General features: G+C 39.6%; 1 protein-coding gene across 2 annotated transcripts; it reads left to right on the forward strand.

Annotated features, from left to right (window-relative positions):
- Positions 1 to 103: 103 nt before the first annotated feature.
- Positions 104 to 25,670, forward strand: Srfbp1 (serum response factor binding protein 1). Of its 2 annotated transcripts, XM_021214892.2 has the most exons (8): positions 104 to 190; positions 8,682 to 8,770; positions 9,718 to 9,790; positions 17,039 to 17,110; positions 21,482 to 21,563; positions 22,218 to 22,941; positions 23,951 to 23,988; positions 24,370 to 25,670. In XM_021214892.2, the coding sequence occupies exons 1-8, from the start codon at positions 125 to 127 to the stop codon at positions 24,552 to 24,554; spliced, it is 1,329 nt and encodes a 442-aa protein (XP_021070551.1). In that variant the 5' UTR covers positions 104 to 124; the 3' UTR covers positions 24,555 to 25,670. The 2 variants fall into 2 exon arrangements, with proteins under 2 accessions (XP_021070551.1, XP_029403030.1); XM_029547170.1 differs by lacking the exon at positions 8,682 to 8,770 and having other exon boundaries at positions 111 to 190.

The raw sequence follows: 25,670 nt of genomic DNA on the forward strand, positions 1-25,670 counted from the left end.
GGAAGTCACCCTTCCCACTTCCGGCACTGCCGGAAAAAAATCCCACCTTTTGGGCGGAAGAGGCCTCCCCGGGGGGGCGTGTCCACGCAGCCGCGGTCTAATCGCCGGTGCTCACGTGCCGGAGATGGCGGCTGACCCTCTTCCTCCGTCCGCAATGGCTCAGCCGGGGACTATGAATCTCAATAACGAGGTGAGCGCGGGGGCCGAGACCGTGGGGTGTGGGGCGCCCTCTCGGCGTCTCCCGCCGCGCGGGCAGCGGTGGGGTGCGGGGCTCCGGAAGGGCGGAGCGCGGCCGCCGAGGACCGGTCGCCGTGCGGAGACAAGAGTCCACGCGGGTCGGGTCCCCGGTCTCAGGCGGCCGTGGGGAGGTCACGCAGTGTACAGTCACTTTTAATTGTTCTCTGTAAAATGGAGCTCAGGGTAGTATCCTCCTCATAGGGTTGTGTAAGATGGAAATCTGCTGAGATGTTTGCGTAGTGCCTGGCCCTGAGTTAGCTCTTCGTTTCTTGATTGTCAAAAATGAAGAGGAGAGAATTCAAACGGAGGCATAACTTGTCCTTAACAACTTCCAGATCTTTAGTGATCGTGTACGCACGCCCGACCTCATTTCTTTTCTCCTGGTACTGTCCGTCCCATTTGTCCCCTTCCCAGTAGTTTCTGCTCTCTTATCTCCGATTTTCCTAACCTGGTTTGGCGCTTTTACCTTCACCACCACCTCCGCTGTAGTGTGTTACTGTCACCAGGCCACCTTGAGCTTCGGATATTTGTTTTTCCCAACTTTTATCTGGCATCCTAAAAGAAGTAAGCTTTGGAGACCAAGGATCGGAAAGAACATCTCACAACTACAGATATCGAAAGATTGCTTACCCAGCATGCTGTCCATATGCAGGTCACTGTTAAGGTTACACAGCCATGTATGATGTTCTTTGTACCTTTTTTTTTTTTTTTTTCCTTTTCCGGTAACCTGTGATAGAAAATAAACAAAGTTTCCCATCCCTTCAAAAAACAGTGCAGAAGTTTTTGAAAGAGGCAAAGTCAGATGTGAAATAGAGTCCTTAATCTTCTTTTGAGGATATATGGGAATTTCAAGCAATAATTCCCTAAGGTAATTGAAGGCCTTATAAGCAGAGAAAGGTTGGTGTGAAACTCTGAATAAAAAGGGCCTAGAAGCCGGGCGGTGGTTGCTCACGCCTTTAATCCCAGCGCTTGGGAGGCAGATTTCTAAGTTCGAGGCCAGCCTGGTCTACAAAGTGAGTTCTAGGACAGCCAGGGCTATACAGAGAAACTCTGTCTTGAAAAAAACAAAAATTAACAAATAAATGTTACTACTGTCTGCTTGCCAGATTGAGTCTTCATTCAGTAGGCAGTGGGGTATCAAGTTGGTATTTAGAATTTGATTTTTTTTTCTCATTTAAACTTATGTTTTGTGCAAGATAACTGTTGGTGGGTGTGTTAGGGTTTTATTTCTGTGAACAGACACCATGACCAAGGCAACTTTTATAAGAACAACATTTAATTGGGGCTGACTTACAGGTTCAGAGGTTCAGTCCATTATCATCAAGGTGGGAACATGGCAGCATCCAGGCAGGCATGGTGCAGGCAGAGCTGAGAGTTCTACATCTTCATCTGAAGGCTACTAGCAGAATACTGGCTTCTAGGCATCTAGGATGAGGGTCTTATAGCCCACACACAGTCCACAGTGACACACCTACTCCAACAAGGCCACACCTTCTAATAGTACCACTCCTTGGACCATCACAGTGGGGTATTTTTTATTAGGTTATACATGAACTATGAAAGATTAAATTATCTTAGGTTAATTGTCTTTGGAAATTAACACAAAGGGATAGTTACACTTAGGTTCAGTATTGATTTCAATGGTTATAGTGTCCGGGAATCAGTCAAGTGCGACTCCTGTCCCACTTCATTAACTTATAGACTTCTTTTCAAAATAGTTTAAATATGACCTTTAGGGAGCATTTACTAATTGATTTTAACCAGAATGCTTCCCATGCTGTGACAAGCTGTTTCTGTCATGTGCACATGTGTCTCCTGGAACACTGATACGCTGTAAATGTTTGCCAAGTGACTGGATGAACTTATCAAATCAGAAATCATACATATCTCAAATTTAAATTTAATATGTCCTCCTAGAGAATAAAGAGGACAGGAAATGGTGGAAATGATGATGTTATTAAAGTTAGTGGGAAAAGTAAGAATATTAATATAGTCACGAATCACTTAATGACAACAGGGTCTAAGAAATGTGGCATCTGGTAATTTTGTCTTTGGAAACACACAAACAGAAATGATTACAACATCACTGTCCCTTGAATTATTATGGGACCACTGTCCTGCGTTCGTCCCTTCAAAGTTTATGAGGCACATAAAACAGCACACCAAAAGAAGGAATAAAGATGACTGCCTAGAAAAACTCTGAAACATACTTTCTTTTTTCTCTAGAAACTTGTCAAAAGAACAGTTTGCACATAAAGGAAGCGTATCTGGAAAAGCTAAAATTCACTATGTCACATCCGTTCCTCTTTCTTGTCCCTGCTGCTTTAGTGGTCCAGATTATGTCCCCATATAAAGCTCTTCTGTTTTCTTTCTAGCTACCAAGTTGACACTTGACCCTTAATTTGGTCATTTTAACTGCTGCTGAGTTATTTCTTCAGCACAGATTTAATCAGGTCATTTCCTTGTTTTAAACCCACTAGCTTACTTTTGGGTAAAATTGAGCAACATAGGGGCAGCCTGTCCACGTTTTGATTTTTTTTTTTTTTTTTTTTTTAAGCTATATAGTGGTCTGGGTATACACACACACACACACACACCACATGTGTGCCTGGTGCCCAGAGAACAGAAAAGGGTATTGGATCTCCTGAACTTAATGTGGAAGTGGTTGTGAGCAACCTAACATCCGTGCTAGGAACCAAACCCAGATCGTCTGCAAAAGTGAAAAGTGCTCTCTCACCTGCTGAGCTATTTTTCTAACCCTCTTGAAACACATTTATTATTATAAAGAATATTAAATTTTGCCTTTACTTAAAAAATAATAAGCCATTGCTTTTTACTTTATCTTATATCATTGGGTGTTTTTTCCTTTATCTGTTTATAGGATGTTAGAGACATTATTCTGTTGGCTTGCTATAACCACTTTTGTAACCTCTAGCATAGGTCCTTGACTAGAAGTAGTGTGTGAGCGTATATTGAGAAGATGAAAGTTCATGCCTTCCAAAGTCATGTTAACTGGTGTAGAGATGAGAGGGAGATGAAGTTTCCTTCTATCTCGTTAGTAATGGAGAAGCAGGGGTGCGTAGTAGAAAGTGCCTGTCTGTAGGCATTTAGTGAGTAAAGAATGTACAGCGCTACAACTGGATTCATTCTGCTCATCTCTTTCCTCCCTGGTTGGTATGTATAAGACTGGGTTTGGAAGTATAGCAAGTCTTGTAGAACTTTCTATTAAAAAAAAAAAATGTTATTTTACAATATGAAAGAAATGTGAGTTCATTAGAACATTTCTTTTGAGCTAGTACTGTAGCGTGAGCTCCAGCTGTAACTTTGGTTTTTATTGTTTTGATTATCTGAGATGACAGAAGCAATTGGTAAGTTTTGAGTTGCCTGCTGTTAGGAGCAGCATGTGAAGCCGTGTGCTGTATTGCCCACCTTCCTCTATGTACCTGCATTGTACATTCTACCACCATTGATTGATCCCTGAGCTCTCAATATCCAGGTGGGCTGTCAGGTGTCACACTGTAAGGAACCCGTAGTTAATAACAGCCATGATGTAGACATTTTCACTATGGTGCGCTACTATTGATCTATTCTATTGCTTTTAAAATGTTGTCTCTACTTTATAAATAAAAAATAATAAAATTTTCTTAGGCACATATAGCGGAAAGAACTCTTGAAGGATTTTGAACTACCTGTGGTTTCATATATCCACTTTGGATATCAGAAAATGTTCTCCTCAGAGGAGGTAACTTATAAAGGTAGAAGCTAAAATGCCTAAGAACAAGTTTATTTTCTATTATGAATGATAAGAATACCAAAAAAAAAAAAACCATACTTGTATGCTTATGAACTTGTGAAACTTTTATATGGTGGTATTTTTGAGATTGACTGAGGTTGTAAATGTGCTCATCCTTGCACTGACTACAGCCTGCTTGCGCTGACCACAGCCTGCTGTGCTGTTCTCATGAGCTTTGCTAGGTGGTAGCATAAGCTTGGCAATGGCGACCCTAGAGGCAGGCACCAGGATTGGGTTTTTATCTTTAGAAATTCTTGTTGATTTAAAAAAAAGAAAAGAAAAGAAAAGAAAAGAAAAGAAAAGAAAAGAAAAGAAAAGAAAAGAAAAGAAAAACCTCAACAGTGTAACTCTAATAGTGAGTTGTAATCTAAATGACCAACCTAGAATTTCCTTGTAAAGGCATAATACATTAACTGTGGAATACTTGAAACACATGAAAATGACACGACATATGTCCTTATAACCTCGTAACCTACTTTTATTTAAGAATTCTCAGTATTTTCAGTATTGTAGTATCATACTTATTTCTAGCTTAGAGATAATTATTAACGCTTTTGGTATACACTTTTCTTACCTATGTCTTACATTTCTTACATATGTCTCATTTTATACCATTTCTGCACCTAGTGTGTAGTATTGGTGTATATTTTTAAACTTAACATGTGTACTGTAGAAATGAGTAAATCCTTCTGTGTGTCCTTTATACATGTGTTTTATGAAGCCTGTTCTAGTGGGTGGGTGTGGGAAGCATTGTGTGTGATCCTTTGTTGTTATAAGTGTATATACCTTCTACATGGACTCTCAGAAGGAGGATTTTTATTGAAGATCACCAGATTCCCTCCCTATGGACTATAGAAGTTGTCTTTTCTACCAGCAGTGTATCAGCATACCTGTTTTCTAATCTTCTGACCAGTGTTTTATGATTTTTGTATATGAAGGAGTGAATCAGTGGAAGTTGCAATGCATTCCAAAAATGCAGAGAGATGCTCAGCATTTGCTAGTAACCATCATTTCTGTTAAAGGTTAGTCTAGTCCAAGTACATAGCAAGGTAATGCATTACTTGGATGTTAGCTGATTGATGAACTAGCAGTTAGTCAGCAAAAATCAGCTTAAACCACTTAATTTTGTCTGTGGACCATAATATCAAAATTTTTTCATTATTAATCACAAAATATAGCTCTCTTTCTCACAAGCGACTTGTCAGTAAACATTAGCTTTAAGGGGTAGTATAGCTGAGTAAAACGGCCCACTACAGAACGTGTGACTCTAGAGAGGGCACTCACATTGTAAAGCACTGGGTTTTGTCTGCTGATCACTAGCAGTGGAATATTGGACCGCAGAAAGGGCTCAAGTCCATAGCTAGATGCCCCTTTGGACATGCTGTCCTTTCTTTCCTGGTCAGCTTTTGCCTGTTTGTGCTTCTTTTTCTTTGTTTCTCATCTTCGAGTTGACTTTCTGTCTGTTCCTTTTTCAGAGGGAGTATTAGGTTTTGACTTTATTATATTTTGTAATGTATGCAGGAAGCGATTGAAGTTACCTAGATTCCAGGCGGCCCTCTCCGTCAGCACGGGTACACTCTGCGGCCGTCTGAGCTTTGCACCTTCTCATGGGTTATTTTACGTTCACTCTTTCACTGCTTGGAATCATGAGCCTGAGTGGTGACGAGCCAGAGACTGTCACTTCATTTTCTCTCTCCAGGCTGTATACACGTCTTTCATTTTGTTTCTGCCATGATCTCTTTACCTATTTTACCTAGAATCTTCCTTCACCCAAACAACATTGTAGTACAGTTTGTTCGTTCATGTTCTTTGTTTCTCTCTGTCTCTCTGTCTTTCTCCTTTTGAGGGAGGGTGCAGTGAAGTTTACTGATGAGAGATGCTCAGTGTGGGGGGCTGAGTTGGGAGATGGATTCTGCAGAAGCCAGGGGCCTCTCTTCCTTTTGTGTCCTTGCTGGGGTGGGTGGGCCAGGGTTTCTTACTCCTTGGCAGCCATATAAGCTGTGAGGTCCACCACCCTGTTGCTGTAGCTCTATTCATTGTCATACCAGGAAATGAGCTTTCCATTTGTCCTTGACAGCAAAAATGGAAGAGTAGGTACCAGTGGTGGTATAGTCCAGGATGCCCCTCAGTGGGCCTCATATGCCTGCTTTACTGCCTTGCTGAGGGCAGCTTTCTCTAGGCAGCATGCTAGATTCACTGTGGGCACTTGGGAGGCATGCCAGTGAGCTTTCTGTTCTGCTCTGTGCGTCCCCACGGCTTTGGCAGCACCGGTGGATGCAGGGATGATGTTTTGAACAGCCCCATGACCGTCTTGCCACATCTTTCTAGGGAGGTGCATCTACAGTCTCTGGATGACAGTGATGACATGGACACTGTACAGTGCCAAAGTTGTTATGGATGTCTTTGGCCAGAGAGGCTAAGAAGTTGCTGGTACAAGAAGCAGTTTTGACAGTCTTGTGTGAATTGTTACACTACTCTTGGTTCACACCCACCACAAACATTGGGGCATCAGCAGAATGGGCAGAGATGATAACCCGTATGGGTCAGCTGGTCTCTAGTAGCCTCCATAACATACTCTGCACCAGCATAACCCCATTGGATATTACTCACTCCAGGGGGAGGATGGGCTTTCTGTTAATGACAAACTTCCTGTTCTCAACTTTGACTGTGCTGTTGAACTTGCCGTGGGTAGAGTCATTCTGGAATACATAGACCATGTATTTGAGGTCACTGAAGGAACCATTGACGGCAACAGTCTCTACTTTGCCAACTTGAAGGAAGCCCTGGTAACCAGGTGTCCAATACAGCCAAATCCATCCATTCTCTCCAACCTTAATTGATTTGTCTGGCACTGCATGAGAAGAATCCAGTACACCCACCACCTCCAGCCTCAACCTGGGCATCTTGCTGTGTAGTCCATTCTAGTCCCCAAAGTCCACATTCCCCAGCCTTAACTTGTAAGTGCCAGGACCATAGGTGCACCTCCAAACCCAGAGAATCTGCCCAAGTGTGATGCTGCACTCAGTCTGTTGGCCTTTTGCCACTCACATGAAATATGTGCCAGCTTCTGTTTTTTTGCCAACTAGCACTGTAATTCCTGGTTGACAAATGAGTTGGTAACTTTAATGGCCTCACAAAAAGGCCAAAAAATACAGCTAAGTATTTAGAGTAAGCAATTGTGAGGAAAATTAAAATTTCATTTTTATTATAGGGAATGTCTTTGCTATACACGAATTTCTCTGTTGCCTATACACTTACACTGAGAAAGTTAGAAAAGAGGACATGTTTGGGATTGGTGTGAGGAGAGTGTAGGAAGCATTCCCCTGCTTTGAGAATTCATTATCAAGTGATGCCGAGTGTACCTCTTCTTCACTTGGAGTTTTAAAGTTGGAGACTAGCTTTCCTGTGACTGGGAACCAGCTCTGCCTGCTGTGATTTATTAGTTAATAGTTAATAGTTGTTAATACTTAATAGTGACTGGTATATTATCACTTTATAAGCTTGCAGGGGTAAATCTTGAGTTACATTAATGTTTGAATGTATAGATTGTCACTTGGCAGTACTTTGTTTATAAATGACTTAATTTTACAATCCAACATAACCTATGTGATTCTGTTTCTCAATTTTTATTTAGTTTGTTTTGTTTTACAATAGTCTTATCTGTAGCCCAGGCTTGCTACCGATCAAGCATGCTGGACAGGATGTCCTTACATGGGCCATTTTCCATTCGCTTTACCCAAGCCTTGGGTCCCAGATAGGAGCCACAGTGCCTGCCTTCTGCTCAGGGCTCAAGAAATACAAGACGTGGTATTTAGGGACAGTATTTTTTTTCCTCAAAGTTTTACTGTATTCTAGTGGGAAAGAAGGTAGTTATGTTCTTTTAAGCCATCTGATACAGTGCAACTGAAACAGTGAGGGAACAGAAGGTGGGCTGTGCTTCTACTTGTTCAGCAAGTGTCTGTTGAACATGATCTATCCGCCAGGCACCGTTTTAAATGTTGTTGACTTCCATGGAATTTGTCTGGAGGGAACACATATTAATTATTATTTTAACTGAACATAATTGGGTTAAAAGTAAAAGACTTTGACTTTTGTGGTAAATTGTAGAGTAACCTTTAGATGCAGAAAGGCTGTCGAGTCATCAGGAAGGATAGATGCTAACAAGCCCCTGGGAAGGCTCCCATGGAGAAACTCCAGTAAAAGTTGTGATGGTGAATATGAGCATGCTAAGGCCGAAGACCATGAGACAGCCCTGTAGCATCCAAACATTGCCAAGGACTGTTGAAGAAAGTCAGTGTGACATCAGAGATGGTAAATGTGGGTCCCAGATCTCCGAGGACAAAGGGATTTCTCATTTAAAAAAAAAAATCATAATTTAGTGTGTTTAAATCCCAACAGAATACGAGTAAAATGCTAATTACTGGGAAAGCTCTGGCTTTAAAGTCAGAATCCTGACTTGCCTCTCCTTCCATGCCCACACATGCATGGTCAGCCTTGTCATATTCCCACAGTATGGAAGAAGCTTACATTGATCAATCAGAGCATGATTAAGCAGACGTTTGGTTAAACTATAGACCTAAGTGTGCGATAGCGTTCAAAATGTCTTTATTTCCATTATGAATCTATTTATTTTGTCTTCTTTTTCACTAAGGTTGTAAAGATGAGAAAAGAAGTGAAGCGAATCCGAGTTCTGGTCATCCGAAAACTTGTCAGGAGTGTTGGCAGACTGAAGTCCAAAAAGTTAGTCATGGGAAGTCAAAGTGCTGTATCTAATAAAATGTCAAAATATGTTTACTATTTATAAAGTGAGAGGGCTGAGTCTGCGCTCACACTTGAGTTTCTGTGTAGCTGTGATCAGGGTGGGAGAGAACAAGCTGTGTCAGCACGCCCTACACTGCTTTGAACCATTGTTGCTTACAAGACAGAATGGTTTCTTCCATTTTTAAAGAACCTTCCCCTTTCCTCCTTCTAAAGTGAAATTGCCTTCAGGGTTCTGTATGTTTTTTACGGAACTGGGAATGATCTCAAGGTGTTAATAAGTCAGGAGGTCTACCTTGAGTCAGTTATGGTTTTATTTCATCAGCCTTTCTTTGGCTTAGTATTTTGAAGTTTTCAGTATCTGTTGAAGTATTTGTCAGTTTTTTATATACTGTGTGATACTTTTGAATAAAAGAATATTTCTTGTTTCCAGTATCAGTTGCATTAACGGAAACCTATTTACAGTTCCTAACATTTAAACACAGTATTTAGAAAGCTTTCAAATGTGTGATTTCTGGTTTTCTGTCCTTCATAAATGTTCTAGAAGATAACCCTCCTTTCTGACTAAACAGATATTGAACATCTTTATTTTTTTCTTTAATTGCCAGAAAACAACTTTTCAATTGATAAAAGCATCTCGAAACTTTAACCGTATTTTAGGAGCTTATAATACATTAAGTAGAGTTTTTTGATCACAGGGTATAGCTGACCTGGCCATTAAAGGACTAGAGAAAACCTACCAGTGAAAGGACTCCCGGATACTATGTGTCTTGTCCAGTTTGCAGTACAGTGACATCAGTGTGTGTTGCTGTGGTCTGAGAACAACAGCGCAGGGTGCAGCACTTTTCACATGGGCTTCTCTCAAACACTAAATACGGCTCATTGTGACGTGGCTCTAAACTAATGCTCTCCTTGGTAATCTGTTGTAGGGGCACTGAAGATGCACTGTTGAAAAACCAAAGGCGAGCCCAACGATTGCTTGAGGAAATCCGTGCCATGAAGGTAAGGGCGTGTGAGTGCATCATGTGCTTGTGTGTCAGTCAGTGAGGCCTCCTGCAGGTCTCCTGAGTCACTCCAGGTTCATCCGTGTCGCTGAGCTCGCTGAAGAGTGACAGAGTGGCACGTTTGCAGAACTGCACTCTCTCTGTGTGTGAGCTTGTGTGTCCCCCTGGGTTGAAGTGCTAGACTAATTTGAGTCAAAGCTGCCAAACTAAACTCATGTGTGTTTTATAGTGCCTCCTGCCTGGGGCTTTATTTCACCATGTCTTGGGCCCATTCTAAAGAAAGGCCAGCAGTTAAGTGTCCATGTTATTTGGGAATGTGGATAGTGATGCTGGTGGCTGACATCATGCATCTCTTGTTGCCAACTCAATAAATTTTTATGGAGTGGTGTCAGCCTTTTACTAGGTTCTGTAGAACTTAAAATAAGTTTAGTGTTGGACCAACATGGTCCGTATTGTAGTCTTTCCAGCCAGACTTCTCACTGGTGTCATTTTTAGGTCCCCTCTCTGCTCTGTCTTTGTGGAAACTTTCATTTACCAAATGACATACCATTAAATGTCTGGAAGCCTTTTTATTGCAGAACTTAAAAACAACATTTGGTACCAGCAGTTATCTTAATTGCAGGGTAATTTTGTGTATGCTTGACTTTTATAATTTGGTATAACATCTAAGTTCAAGTTTGATAAAAGAGCAAGAGAATTCCTTAACAATATTTTAATTTACTTAAATTATCAGTGCTTTTTCACTGTTCCTTTTTAAGAGAAGGAAAAGTATTGATCAGGACACAGTTATTCCAGTTAACCTAAAGAGAGGTACAGGAAATGGTTGTTTGTGTGTAGTGTATTTATTTGTATTTGTTACTACTCCTATAGGACCATCAGATACATAAAATCCATTTGATAGATTTTTTTCACGTGATTTCTTCTAAATATTAGTATTTGTCATTTTAGTTATGCACAGACTTTGAAGCACTAGGTGATTGTTGGTTTTTTGGAAGAGTGCAGTACATACAAGGGACATACGTGCAGTTTGTAAGGAGTGTGGTGACAAATCCGTCTTTACATACAGTACATCCAGTTTGTACTCAGCTCTGTTAGCTGAGGAGCTGTCTTACCTGATCTGTGTGAAGCTTGTTTTCTGTTCTTTAGTTTTATCAGTAGCAGGTCAGATCCAGTGCTAAAAAAAAGTTTATAGTGTGACTGTGTCTGTCTTCCCTGTAATTAAGACCACTTATTGTTGCCCCAGAGAGCCACAGTTTACTGGCTGTGTAGTGAATTCATACACTTTATACACATATTTGACTTCCTGGTGGACATTAAGATATTCTGAGTTTGCTAACCAGATTTTATCTTGTTGCTTCCTTTAGTTTTTTCTCTCTTTTGACATTAACTCAAACATAGAATTACATTGAAATGCAAAAACTCAGAATAGGAATACTGAGTCAACTCTTTGTTTACTCAGCTAAAGTGTTTAATTTTATTTCCAGCTCATGGTGCTTTTACATAATCCTCCTTTTCTGAAATACGTATATTTATTATTTTTCCAATTGAAAGGTCTTTGATAGTTTTGTAAGGAAGTGTTTCTCGTACATTTGGGAGTATCAAAGAAATAGTCAATACAGTAGATTCACGGCCACAATTAAATTCAGAGGAAAAGCTCTACTTTGTATTTTTCCAGAGGGGTTTTTTTTTTTTTCCTTTGGCTCATGCACCACTAGGCTTTTGTAGTGCATACTGTCTTATACTCTCTTGGTATGATAACAGGGTATTTGGTTACAAGATGCCATCCTCATGAAGAAAATCCATATATTTTTAGAAATGGGAGTAAGTTTCTTTTTGGTCATGGCTAAGCAAGGCAGGGGCAAGACCAGATCTTTAAGATTCTGTAGAATGATAGGTTCTAATTTTATTCATTGTAAGTATGAGCCCCATCTTTGATGCTGTTGCTAATAATATTCATACTTCTAAGGGTTAATGTACATACTGGCTTCTGAAACAGGTTCTTCCTTATTGAGAGGTAGCTTATGAACCTAAAGACCCTCAAGTTTTGTCTGGAGACAAAAAGACAAAAGTTGAAGCTTTTGGGGGAATGCTGGGGATTGAATCCATGTCTTGTTACTTAATGTGGCAACATTACCCACTAAATCATCCATCTCCCAGTGCCCGACGCCTTACTCTTCTCATTTCTAGGTCTAAGAAGCTTTTCATAGCACTGCCATTCTGGTTGCAGAACTCTCCAGCCTCTCAGTACGGCCCATGGTGTGTCTGCTGTCAGCTTCCCAGCTGTCTGTTTTCATGGCATTCCTACTAATAACTGAGGAGGGTGTCTTAAGATAATGAGTCAGCTTTCTCAGTTACTTTTCCTGGCATGTAGTGATGTGTTTGGCACATGGATGACTGAGTGAGTTTTAATGCAGCATTTTTTTTTTAACTTATGTTGCAGTATTTATAATATTGGGATTATTCTGAATTCCTAGACATACATAAAATGTTGCTAAACTCTTACTAAAGGGATTATGAAATCAAGTTTTGTTTTATTAGTGCTAAATCTCAGAAACATAAAGTTAAAAAGCTAGTTCCTCATTGTTTAAAGTCACCTTAGCCAGTGTAAGGCCACTATATAATGTCACTCTGTGTGTGTGAGTGTGTGTGTGTGTGTGTGTCTTTGTTTTTTATGTGTTATATATTGGTGTGTCTTTGCATCTGTTATCACATGCAGATGTGTGGAGATCAGAGAACATTGTATAGTCGTTGAATCTTATCTTTCCCCATGACATAGGTCTAGGGGATCAAACTGAAGTCTTCATTCTTGGTGCTGTCTTTCATTTATTAAAAGGCAGAACTCTTCTTGCTTCTTAAAATGGTAAAAGGTTCCCTAGGTCTTAAGACCTTCAAAATGGTCCACAGGAAATATTGGTGGAATGTCCATAGATCAGCATATACTGCCTCTCTTGCACTCAGGAAACACCATTTGAAAACTAGAATCTTTTAAGTTGAAATCTCACATTGCTTTCTGGAATGTAATTTCTTCAGTTAAGTATCAGAGCTTCAAATAGGCCCCATTCCTGATCCCTTAATATTGTTTCATTGTAGGTCCTGTAATATAGACATTATGTCAAGCATATGATGGCCTTACCTTACTCTTCTAAATACAAGCAGATCTTGCAAATGTAAGTGGCGTCTGTCCTCTCTGAAACTTCATACCTCTAGGGGAAACAGGTCAGGCTGCAGGTCGGATGGGTGAATATGAAGTGAAGTGCTCTTACTGTGTAGGTCACGGTGCACAGCAGGATTCTGAGCAGAGAACTGATCTGGAATTGATCCATCCAGATAAGCCTCCTTCAAAGGCAACTGAGTAGGAGTAAAGAAAGCTACATGGGGGATGGGGAAGACTGTTGTTTTTATTTGATTTTTCAGGTTTTGTAATTCTGGAAATGTGAACTTTTTACCCTGTCAGCATGTTTCCTAATAACCACGAACATATCCAAGCACTTTCAACCATTGATGTAAAAAACTTGGGCCAGCAGTACCACCATGACTTCAGTAAGATGTAATGGGTACTTGAAAAAACAAAATATTACCAGCATATTTTATAGGAAATAACAGTGCGATACAAAGATCCTCTTATAAAATGAACTCAGTCTGGGGTTAAAATGGAAACAGATTTTTAAATGTTTGTTTCTGTATACTTTAAGCTGATAGGTTTGGTTTTTTTGTTTGTTTGTTTGTGTTTTAAGATTTATTTACTTTTATTTTTCTGTGTGTGGGTGTTTGGCCTACATGTTGTATGGGCCTGGTACTCACAGAGACTAGGAGAGGACATCAGATCCCCAGGAACTTGAACTGTAAGTTCTTGTGTATGTGCTGGGAACAAAACCTAAGTCCTCTACAAGAGCAATAAGTGCTGCTGACCACTGAGCGCCCCCCATCCCCCTAAACTGATCTTTTAAAATCATGTTCTAACATAAGATCTTTCTCATGATTGTCACAGTGTACTTTGTGCCTACTGTCCCAAGTCTAGACATCCTTTCCTTCCACTAGTCTCTTCTGCTTCTGCTCTCAAATCATGAGGATATATGTGATTTTATGTATCCGTTATTTGTAGGAGTCACAACTGAGAAAAAGCATGCAGTATTGAGATAAATCATTTCAAATCAATTGTTGAATTTTTATGATGGAAATCACTTATTTTTGGTTTTTTTTTTCTGTATGTTAAGAAGCATTAATAACTTTGCTCATGAAATTAATACTTTGTGGCAGCAAAGAAGCTCGGTTGTGTATATTTTCCTTGAATGTGAGTATGTATATGTACGTGGTTATCTGTGCTATCTGTCCTTCCCAAGGACCTAAGCTCAGTTCCCTCATCCACACGGCGACTGTAACATGGCCATCTCCAACTCCATCCAGTTCTAGGGGGCGTGGCACACTCTCCTGGCCTTGATCAGCACAGCATGCTCGTGATTTCAGTTCTCTCAGTCTGGAAACAAGGACTTTTTACTCTGTCAGCATGTTTCCTGATGACCATGAACGTACCCAGAGCACTTTCAACCATTGATGTAAAAAAAAAGTTCATGCAGACAAAACACCATTCACATACAAATAAAAAAGTAAAAAAGTATTCCAAGGGGAGATCATTTTAATTCTTGGCAATTTCTAGTAAAGTCGTAGACATTTTCATGTTCTCCCTTCTAAAGGAAGCCAAATTTAGAATCTATCCTGTATATGTCTGTGTCTGTATGTGTGTGGGGGGGGGGAGGGGGGAGTTCAGAGAGAAAAACTTTTGTTCTTAAATCCTTATGACTGTTGATGAAATGCATTATGATAGAAGTTGCAGGTTTGGGAAGAATTTGTTCTACTGGTCATAGTCTGTTTTTTAATAGTATTAAAATCTAGTTTTTAATCAAATGTTAAAATCTAGTTTTAATACTCATATCTGGTAAGTCATAAAACTGATAACTTTAAATTAAAATGAAAAATGTTGGTATCTCTAGAAAAGTTCTTAAAATTCCATGTTATATATGTAGGTTTTGTACATTTTTAGTTTAAAACTTAAGAGGGTGTGTACACTCAATTCTTAATTTTGCTGTCAGAATGTATTGTTCTGTTGGAAACAAGCCTAGGGAAACAATTGATTAAGTTAGTGTCTAACCTGAATTTAGGAAGATTCCACAGAGTGCAAACCCAAACCTAGAACTAGAAAAGTCCATATGAAGTACTTAGAAATCAGTATTGTACAATGCACACAGGCAAAGCACAGCATCTGTAAGTCCATGGCAGGTATGGGCTTCTCTGCACTCTGCAGTTGTGTTACACTGCACTATGGGTCGGCTCTTATCTCCATCTCCTTTAGGAGGGATGTTGTCCTGTCTCAGTAGTTTCCATCTCAGTTCACTGATTAAACCATAACAATTCATGTCTGTCTTTAATACAGTAACTGTCACTGCTGGATTATGGAATGAGCGGAGATATAAGTTCTAAGTAGTGACTAGAATCGCAGGTGGTGTTCCATTTCACCTTTTTTTCCTTCAAATACAGGCACAGCAAAGGCTTTTGGGCAATTATGTTTTCTAAAATGGTGAAGCTGAAAGCAGAGCAGAGTAGAAGAATGACTAGCTAGAACGAGTAGATTGGAGAAATAGTGAGTCCAAGGCAGTGGTTTATAGATCTGACTTACACACGGAAAGCAGATATTTATTAAGCCTTTGTTTTTGCATTGTGCTCCTGATGGCTTCGGTTATCTACTGTCAAAGTTGGGGTTTCAGTTGCTGTGACAAAACACCATGACCAAAGCAACTTGGGAAGAAAGGGCTTTGTTTCACTTCAAGTCTGTCATCAAAGGGGAAGTCAGGGCAGGAGCCTGGGAATTGGACCACTGCTTACTGGCATGTTCGTTATGGATTGCTCAACCTCCCTACAGCACCCAGGCACCCACCACACCAGCCCAAGTGTGGCACAGCCCACAGCAAGCTGAGCCTTCCCACATCAATTACAAACGTACAAATCAAGCTTGCCCACAGGCTAGTCTCAATATTGCCCAGGGGCATATTCTCAATTAAGGTTCCTTCCAAAATGATGCTAGCTTATGTCAAGTTGACCTAAAAGTCCCATAGTCTTCAAAACTCTTTAAAATTCCATCTCTAAAAGTTCAGTCTTTTAAACTGTGGACCCCCTGTAAAAATCAACAATAGTTAAGTATTTTCTTATTTCAAAAGGGAGGAGCCGAAGGCACAGTGTAAAGAACTCGGTGTCTAATGTCTGAGCATCACTCACAATCTTTGGCTCCTTCAAAGGGCTTGCATCATTTCTCCAGCTCTGCCCTCTGTTGCATACCCATCTTGCTCCTAGGCTCAGGCCAGTTCTACTCCACAGCTTCTGCTGTTGCTGTTCTTGGTGATTGTCCCATGGTACTGGCATCTCTAAATTGCTAGGGTCTTCTGCAACTGGGCCACACTTGACCAATATTCTTTCTTAGTCTCCTCTGTTCAGGGACTCCAATCCTGCCTAATGGTTTATTAATTTTAATCATGGGGATGCTCTGTGCTTGTGAGTGCAGTTTCCTGAAGAGGCCAGAGGTATCATCAGACACACCTAGAGCTGAAGGTCCAGGCAGTTGTGAGCCGCAACTGGAGTGACAGACAGTTGTGAGCTGCCATTTGGATGCTGGGAATAGAACTGAGGTCCTCTGGGATATTACGTTATATTGTCTGCCCATTTTAAATGGTATCCTTTGGACTTCTGTCTGTGTATCTGATGTATAAAATAATAATCTTCACATCTTCCTGTGTTCCTCTACTTTTTTTCATTATTTTGCAATCAAAATAATGAGGTTTATCTACTTTGTTTTCCTCTGTGATACAGAGGTTATTACTAACCTGAAGATTCATACTTGACCTCAAATACTAAAAGTTACTTTTCCCAGGCTGAAGTTTGTCTTTTAGAGTACCCCCTCTACAGAGGCTCGTGCGTACAGTATTCCTTTACATTCAGAATTGTATTTATTTTTGAAGAGTTGGTACTGAAAGGCTTTGGGACTGGGTGTGCGTCTGAATTACAGACGATAGTCCTTGAGAGAATTGACATTTAAAGACGTTCCTTGTTAGTTTTTCTAGTATCAGGGTAATATCTTAACTGTGCCAGGTATTTCTTATCTAGAACTTAACTTTTTTATTAAGTTTTCTAAAGCAAGACACAAAAAGATTTTAACTCATGATGCTTGTTGATTAACTTGAATTGTTTTCCCTCCTCACAGGAATTGAAACCTGATGTCATAACTAAATCTGCTCTTAGTGAGGATATCAACTTTGAAAAAACTTGCAAAAAGGTATGTCTGTGAAAGAGACAAGGTTGCAAGGCTGCAGGGGCTGTGGAACACTTTCCCAAGCCTCTCTGTACTCTGTGATTGTCTCCTGGCACTCTGCTTCCACACTTCTAGCTCCATTACCAAATTTTAGTAGCTAAATACATAAAGTCGTGGCAAGTATTATAAGAAAATAACTTACACCACTACTAAAAGTTTGAATTTGTTATTTATTTATTTATTTATTTATTTATTTATTTATTGGAGTTTTTGGTGCTTAATGTTTTCCCTCTTCCTGTCATTATTGTCTAGTGGCTCTGCTGTATTAAAACAGCATTTTTAAAGATTGTTTTCTTGTTAAAAGATTTATTTTGCCCTCAATCTACTTAAAATTCATTTCAAGTATGTGATATACAGATCAATTTCTACTTTTTGTTATTCCATTTTTAATTAATTTACTTTTTAATGGTTGTTCTTCATATGCTATATGTATGTTGACCAGAGACATAAAGACATTCTGAGTTTAGAATGTATCCATTTCTTTTCTTATCTCCATTAAAAAAATAGTAATATAGTATAATTATAGTAAAATAGTAGCAAAAGGAGAATTAATTTGGACTCAAAAATTGAGGGGTTATTGTACTGAGATGGATTGTTGGGGTATAGAGTTAACCAATGGTGTAAGTTATACTGTGGAGAGTCAGCTAGGCAGATGTGCAATAGTGTAATGAAGTCTGAGGAGAGTGCAGACAGCATGGAGTGTCTCTTAAGAGAAATCAGAACCCACACAGAAATGGGGGAGTCTCTTACATTTTCCGACAATACTGGTTTCACAGTACAAGTCTAGAACCAGGTGTTCACATGATTCCCAAGCCAGAATCAGGGGTGGGTGTAGGGAGCTGGAGACAGGTTACTGATACCGCCATTGATATAAATTTCCCCAGAAAAGAGAGACTCACACAGGAGTCTGTGAGCCAGGGACTCACAGACACGGCCTCAGTAGCATTTAAGTGTCTAGAAGGGAAAGGCTGCTGTAGCCCAATTCTGACATTATACTATCCAGCGTCATGGTACAGAAGGCATGGTAGCCAGGGTTGCTCCATCTGTAGCAGTGGCTTCCCATGAGGCTTGGTTACATTTTGATGGATGCAGAAGCAGGGCAAGATGGATGTGGGCAAGACTAATCTCCAAGCATTTGCTTAATTATACCAGTTAGGTCCTACTTCCAAAGGATCTATAACCTCCCAGAACAGCTACTAGAAGGGACCAAGCAAGCACCTGGTACTGGAAGACATTTAATATAGAAGATACAACCTAGGACCAGTAAAATAGAGATTGGTCTGAAACTAGAACTAGGAAGATGTAACTGGGATTTAATGTAAGCTCACTGAAGATAGACACCATGCAGTATTAATAAGCTCCTCCCTTTCCAGCAGAAAAAATATGCTAAAAGTGCTAACCTACTTTTAACAGTTCTTTTGAAAAGTAGCGTGAAAGATTAAACATTTCAGTATTGAAAGGATTGCTTTATTGCAGATGTGTATTTACCATGTAACGCCTTTATATCCATTGTATTTTATATGTGTACATTATGTGGCTTGTTTTGAGCCTTAGTTTCTACACAATCCTTCATACATACTGCTTGTATTGTGTAAAGTTAGTTCTGTCCTTTTTCTCTCTAGTGAAAAATGCTTCATTTGTCTACTTTTAATATTTAAATAAAAAAATCTTTGTTGTGTTCCTATGTAATTTATCTGATACTTTAAAGTCTTTGGTTATTTCCAAAGTATTATGCAGGGATTTATCACAATTCATTTGACCAGCCAAATGAACTATCTTGGAATATCCTCCTAAAAGTTTTGTAGAGTATAAAAGAGAACTCCTGGAAAGAAGCTCTGTCTACAGAGACTGAATGAACCTGCAGTGCGGTGGAGAGTGGAGCAGCGCAGATGCGGAGACTAAGTTTTACCTTGTTTCTGGCTAGCTTTAGTCCGCTTGAATGCCTTTCCTCCTCTGGGTCAGAACTAACATCCAGTGACTAATAGATAAAAACCTTGGAACTTATTCACTCATTTCCCCAGAAAGAGATGTTGTCACACAGGAGTCGGACAGCCAGGGACTCAGACACGGCCTCAGTAGCATTTAAGTGTCTAGAAAGGAAAAGGTGGCTGGGGAAAATGGACTGGATAGCTTCTTAGGCGAATGGAAAGCTTCTCTCTCTTGTCTCTCTGCAGTACCCACCAATATGTTCCAAACTTCCCTTGACTTACAGTCTTTGTTCTGTTAAACTATAAAACTTCGACAGCCTGCTTCCATGTTAGAATAGGGGATTTGGGTAACCTAAGTCTGTTTTCTTGGGGTCAGTCAGAGCAGCTCCAGAGCACACACACTTAAGACAGAGCTATACATCAACAATCATGATTGCTGATTTGTTTCTTTAAATAGAATGAGGAGTTGAACTTAAGCCCAGCTTATTATTACAAGTGTTAATACTTATATTCTTGCTCTACGAATGGATTTACAGTTTGTTGCGGTAACATTTCAAAGAATTAGTGCTGCACATAAGTAATCTTTCTTTTTTAGACATTTAATTCATCCAGAGTGTATTTGAAGAACTGTTTTCAAAATTGAATAACAAATGCCTTTGTGTTGACAATAAATACTCAATACCAAAGTAAAAAATTTTCCATTAAAAGATGAGGGTGTTTTCTACTTTTCTGTTTAATTTATTTGAAATGGAAGAAACTGGAGGTGTGTGAAAAACCACAGTTTCCTGAGAATTTTCCATGGCAAACGTTGTCAGTTTTAAATAAGGAAAGCTGTGGTTTCCGTCATCCAGTCTAACCTCTGAAGGCTTTGATGCAGGTGTCAACACTCTTGAGAGGTTAGACTGATGACGGGAGCTTGAGAGACTGCAAAGCCCAAGTAGCTGCATAGAGATGTGTCAGTGTCTGTCCTTCTATGTCTCTGTGACACTGTCTCTCAGATGAAGTTTATCACTTTCTGCTTTGGATAGTCGTTCGTGGAGATACTGTAGCCACAACAGTCAGTGAATGTGCAGACAGGAGGGTGGATGTGCAGGGGCCTCCTTCCTTTGAGATCTACACTAAACACATGATGGGCATGGGCACAGCAACCAGGACACAGCAGCCAGGACACAGCAGGCCAAGCCTTGGTTTGGGTTTGACTTTTTCACCAATGTTTTCATCTTTTTACAGAAATACTTAATGTGGACATTAAACAATTTAGTGCCAAAATAATTCTCAGTTAAGTCACAAATAATTTGTGAATTAGAGGAAAACTTGTGGGGAAGTATTAGACTAAATTCACAAATATGAATTTGAGTTCCAGTTTGTTGCTTAATATCTTAGTTAAATGATCTTGAAATCAAGTCTAGATTGTTGGTTTGTATATAGAAAAAAGCTTTTTTCTTATTAGCATTTAAATTTTAAAATTTAAGTGAGACATTGTCTAAGAAAAAAAATATCTTGATGCTTTAGAAGTTGGGGATGTTAAATTTGTTTTCTTAGGAATAAGATAAAAGCAATACATAACATGCTAAATTTTACTTTCTTTGGGACTGTCTGTCCTGGCACTATTTTTATTTAAGGAGTCATGTGGTATGTGAAGGAAGGCAAACTGGTAGCAGAATCTTGACCTGAGCACCTAGAAAGGGGAACATGCGGGAACATGGAAATGGCTGTGGGAGACAGGGGCTCGAGAGGAGCTTTAAAGATGTCTGTTTAGATGTGCCAAGGGAGATCTATCTAAGCCCCGAGTGGAGCTAAAAGCTAGAAATTTGGAAGAGGTTGACCCCAATGGGTATATAAAGCAAATAGCATTGCTATGAATTTCTTAATTTGTAAATATAATAAATGCTGAATTATTTGTTCCTATCCAATTATCAAATACTTGTAAAGTATTAGTAATGAGCTGGGTACTGTGTTGGGTTCTGAGCATATATCAGGGATAAAAGGCATTTAAAATAATTAGGAGAGAACATTATATTATTTTAGGACTCCATTAAATGAGACTTCAAATGTTACTGTCAATCACAACTTAGAACTAATACAGTCTTTCTTACTTCCTTTACTTAGACCATTTAAACTGTTTGAAGGTAGAAGATACGCTTTTTCAAGTTTATAACCAATGAAATGTAGCACAATTCTAAGTTTTACAGACTGTTAAATGGTAACATTTTAATTATTCAAGATTGGCTATGCTTTTATCAGTGTGATCTTTGTCTTTAGAGTAAATGACATAGGTAACTTATCTAAAGAATATTTGCAAATTCTGTACTTTAATATGTGCAAAAGATTAGTAAATTGCAATGTGATCATTTCCAGTAGTGGCAGATTAATTTTGATGCTCTGCATTATTGCTTTCAATCTGCAGCCAGATTCTACTGCAACGGAAAGAGCAATTGCCAGATTAGCAGTTCACCCTCTTCTGAAGAAAAAGATTGATGTGCTAAAAGGTATGAATCAAATAACAGTATGCTTAATGTAGTAAGCTGTGTGGTTCTGGATAGATGGTTTCATTTACTATAAATATTCATCTTTCATGTATAGAACTGTGGACATGTACCTGTAAGTTTGAAAGATGTTTTATGTCATAAAAGGATATTAAATTTGTATTTCTTCAAAATTTTAATATATATAAAACTTTGTAAAATATATATACATAATCATGTTGAACAGCTGATGTTTTAAATACTGATGCAGTTCATACTATCACATAATTTTTAATGTATCTTTTATAAAATATATTTGTGAAATTAAGTCTTTGTCAAAGATTAATTACCACTTATTTTGATGTCTGGAAACTTATTCAGTGCACAGAATAAGTTAACACAGAAGTTAATGTTGCCATTTTATTGTTTCAGCAATATTTTTTCTGTTTTCCATGATTAAAGGGACATGAAGCAAGTAATTTTCATTTTGCAATCCCTGTGTCTCACAAGCATGGTGTTTTAGGTATTGAAAAGAGTTCTTTGTGACTTCTTACACACGTGCTGTTGGTTCCAGTCGTCCTTGTAAATGTTCCACATAGCTGAAGCAGTACTGTGTAGGGACAGGGATCCTTTGTATGTTCCCGTGCTGAAACAAGTCTTGCGCTGTCTTGCTTGCAGCCGCTGTCCAGGCCTTCAAAGACGCAAGGCAGAGTGCTCCAGCGGCCGAATCATCTGAGAGTACTTCTGGAGAAGGCCGGTGTAAGGACATTGCAGGGTCACAGGATGATGCAAAGGAGTCACAGCATCCTGAAAGAAGTGTTGTCAGTGAGCAGAGGGCAAAGGACACCAACACAGCAGCAAAGAAGGCAGGAAGTGGTTCAAAAGAAAAACTGGCCAAGACAGAGCAAGGACCCAAAGCAGTGACCACTCCAGGGTCTCAGGGGAAGCCTTCAGGAAAGGGTGCTGGGGTTAACTCTGAACACCAGGGGTCCCCAGCCCCAGGAGACAACAACCAGGGGAAAGCCTCAACCAGAACCCCAGAGAAGGACAGCGTTTGTGAGCCTGCTGATAACGGTGTCAGTGAGGGAGAGGAGAGCGAGGAGGAAAAGGAGTATTTTGATGACAGCACTGAAGAAAGGTTCTACAAACAGTCTTCTGCATCTGAGGACAGCGACAGTGGTGACGACTTCTTCATTGGAAAAGTCAGACGGACAAGAAAGAAGGAATGTGGTGTCCATTCCTCGGCCAAGGAACTGAAGCCCTTCCCAAAGGTGTCATCTAAAACAAATGCACTTGAAACCCACTGGGATGTAAGAAACGATAGACACAGGCCAATTCCAGAAGCCAGGAAGCTAGAATCCGTGTTTTTCCACTCGTTGGCTGGACCTAAAAGCTCCAGAAGGTAAGGGCATATTTGTATTCTGAAGTGGTTCGGTTCTTTTGTTTGCCACATGAAGTGGCTGCCTATCCTCACTCTGTGAGAGAATCTCCTCATGGACCTGCTGTCTCAGCCAGTGTGGGCTTTTAACCTGGTGCTCTCCCTTCACCTTTGTAAATTGTGCAGTGTGTAGAAACATGCAGCAGTGGCGAAAGGCTACTTTACAGCCCAGTGACATGCCTGACTAACTTAGGGTTCGTTCCTCCCATGATCAGGGTCTTGATGAGTGTGAGGCCTTGCCTACTCCCAGGGTTTGGTGTATGGGGCTGCATTTTTCCAGACCACTCTGGGCTGGGGTATTACTGTCCACGAGTGCCTAGGGAGAGGCACTTTTCACAGCTGATCTGCTGTAAAGTTTCATTTCAGTTCTCAGTCAGCTGGTAGAGAACGGTGGTGCATTTTAATGTAGAGGCTATTATTAGCTTTGTTTAGAAAGCCAGTCTAAACAATAAATAAATAATCTGAAAATGGTCATTAAAAAGATAATGACCCTTTTTCTGTGTATTTATTGGTCAGAGATAGTCTTCAACAAACTAATACAGGCAATATTTTCCTAAACCTGGAGCATAGAGCCTTGAGTGTAAATAAAATAATTACCTATCTGACCCGCTCATGCCCGAAAAGTTTCTAGGTTTTTCTTGGTTCTACACCAGAAACAAAGACTTCAATTTTCATTATATGTAAATCATTGTCCCCTTGAGAAAATGTTTGAGTTCTTTCTATAGACAGTCTGCTACAGCAAGGGCAAGCTAGCCGAAATGGATTACTTCATTGACCAGAGGTCTCTGTGTGAGTGGGAGGAAAGGGGGTGGGGCCAATGGAATTGAATATCTGATTAGCTGAGTCCTGGATTAATAATTAGATATTAGAGTGAGCAAGTGGATGCATCATGTGGGTGAGTTTTATCACCCACTCTATCATCAGAGGATTTGTTTTGTCTCTTAGGTCCTAATGTTGTTCTGTTTTCTTTTAGGGATCCCAGAGAACAGGCCCCGAAGAATAAAGCCCCAGGTGTGTACAGACTGCTCAGTCTGCAAGCAGACATTGCTTTGTCGCAGTGAGAGGATGAAAATTGTCATCCTAATAGTATTATCCCTGATGTGTGCACCCACACAAATAGAAACAGGGTGTTGTATCACTATCATCAGTTTTTATTGGTTTTCTTTCGCTTGTTTTTGTCTCCCCATGTTGACAAGAACCTGCATACAATAATTAGCAAATTAACTGCTTGTGTAAGTTCTTAATTTGAAGCTGTCTTCTGTTGGGGTTCAGGTTTAATTGGTGAGATACTGTGTCTAAGTAAAATGAGATTTTCTTTAATGATTAGTGTAAAGAAATGAAATCTGTCCTGTTCGGGTATAGTTACTTGTCATTTTTGCTTTCTCTCCCCAGATTTTCCAGAAAATGAACCTCCAGTCAAGAAGCAGTTTACAAAGAGTGCACACAGAGGCTTTGAGAGTGGGAGGCAGCCGATGCAGGCACCTCTGCATCCTTCCTGGGAAGCAAGCAGGAGGCGGAAGGAACAGCAGTCCAAAATCACTGTGTTTCAGGGGAAAAAAATTACATTTGATGATTGATTTGATGCTTGCTGCCTCTTTGCAAGCTTTCTGTCAAAATTTTTGGTTTTGTTTTTAACTAATGTGTTTTAAATACGTCTCTTTGAAAGAGTTATAAAACATATTGCTTGTTTTTCTTTCTTTATGTGAGTTTGGGGAATATTTACGTAATCTTTTTACAGATCTCTAAATTTGTTTCGTAAGAATGCTTGCCCCAAATTATTTCTTACATAAGGTAATTTAGATATTACAGAATTTTAGGTTTTCTCATTCATGATTACAAAATATCTTTTGCTAGTTAAGCGTTCCTTTTGCCTTGAAAATAAGGCAAACGGAGCTTAGGAGATGGCTCACTTCCTGAGGCCCAATGGCCTGAGTTTGACCCCTGTGATTCCCTTGGTATGAGGGCAGAACCAACTCACAACAGTCGTTCTCTGGTTGCACATACAGTGTGGCATATGCCTATGTTCACATGCATATGTTCATACATATAATAAATGTCATATAAAAATGTTAGGACATAAAGTAATAGTGGGAAAATAAAATAGGACTAAAAAATATTTTTATAAGCAAAACAGAAATGGCAATTTTCACTGTGGATATAGAAATAGTCTATAAATAAATATTTATCATGTTACTTGTAACTTTTATCTTGCAGTGTTTGAGCAACTTGCTTATGTGTAGCAGCACACCAAAAGTTAAGTTCTAAGTATCCCTGCAATAAGTATTTCCATTCTTTGAAGAATGGATCAATAGAACCCTAGTTTTTCTGTCCATGGACCAAGTCCAGGATACGGTGTTCATGGTACAGAGAAGTTATGCATGGTGTCTAGTCACTTAGCCATATATTGGGGTACAGCACTGGGAATTGAACCTAGGGCCTCAGGCATTCTAGGTCTTATATGTGCTCTATCACTGAGGACCTTGCTGTGTGGCTCAAATAGGCCTGAGTTTTTACTCTCACGGTACCACGATGCAGGTATTTTAACGTGTATTGAAATGTGTAGAAGAGGGATTGAAGTGGCTAAATACTTCATACGGTACAGTAACTTTAAAGGAAAAGAGGTTTTTAAAAGATCTTCAACTGTTTGCCTTTTTACTACTGTGGAAGACAAGAAAGATCATCAGTTAATTAAA

This window comes from Mus pahari, chromosome 15 (genome assembly GCF_900095145.1).
Source record: "Mus pahari chromosome 15, PAHARI_EIJ_v1.1, whole genome shotgun sequence".
In the NCBI taxonomy this organism is placed as follows: domain Eukaryota; kingdom Metazoa; phylum Chordata; class Mammalia; order Rodentia; family Muridae; genus Mus; species Mus pahari.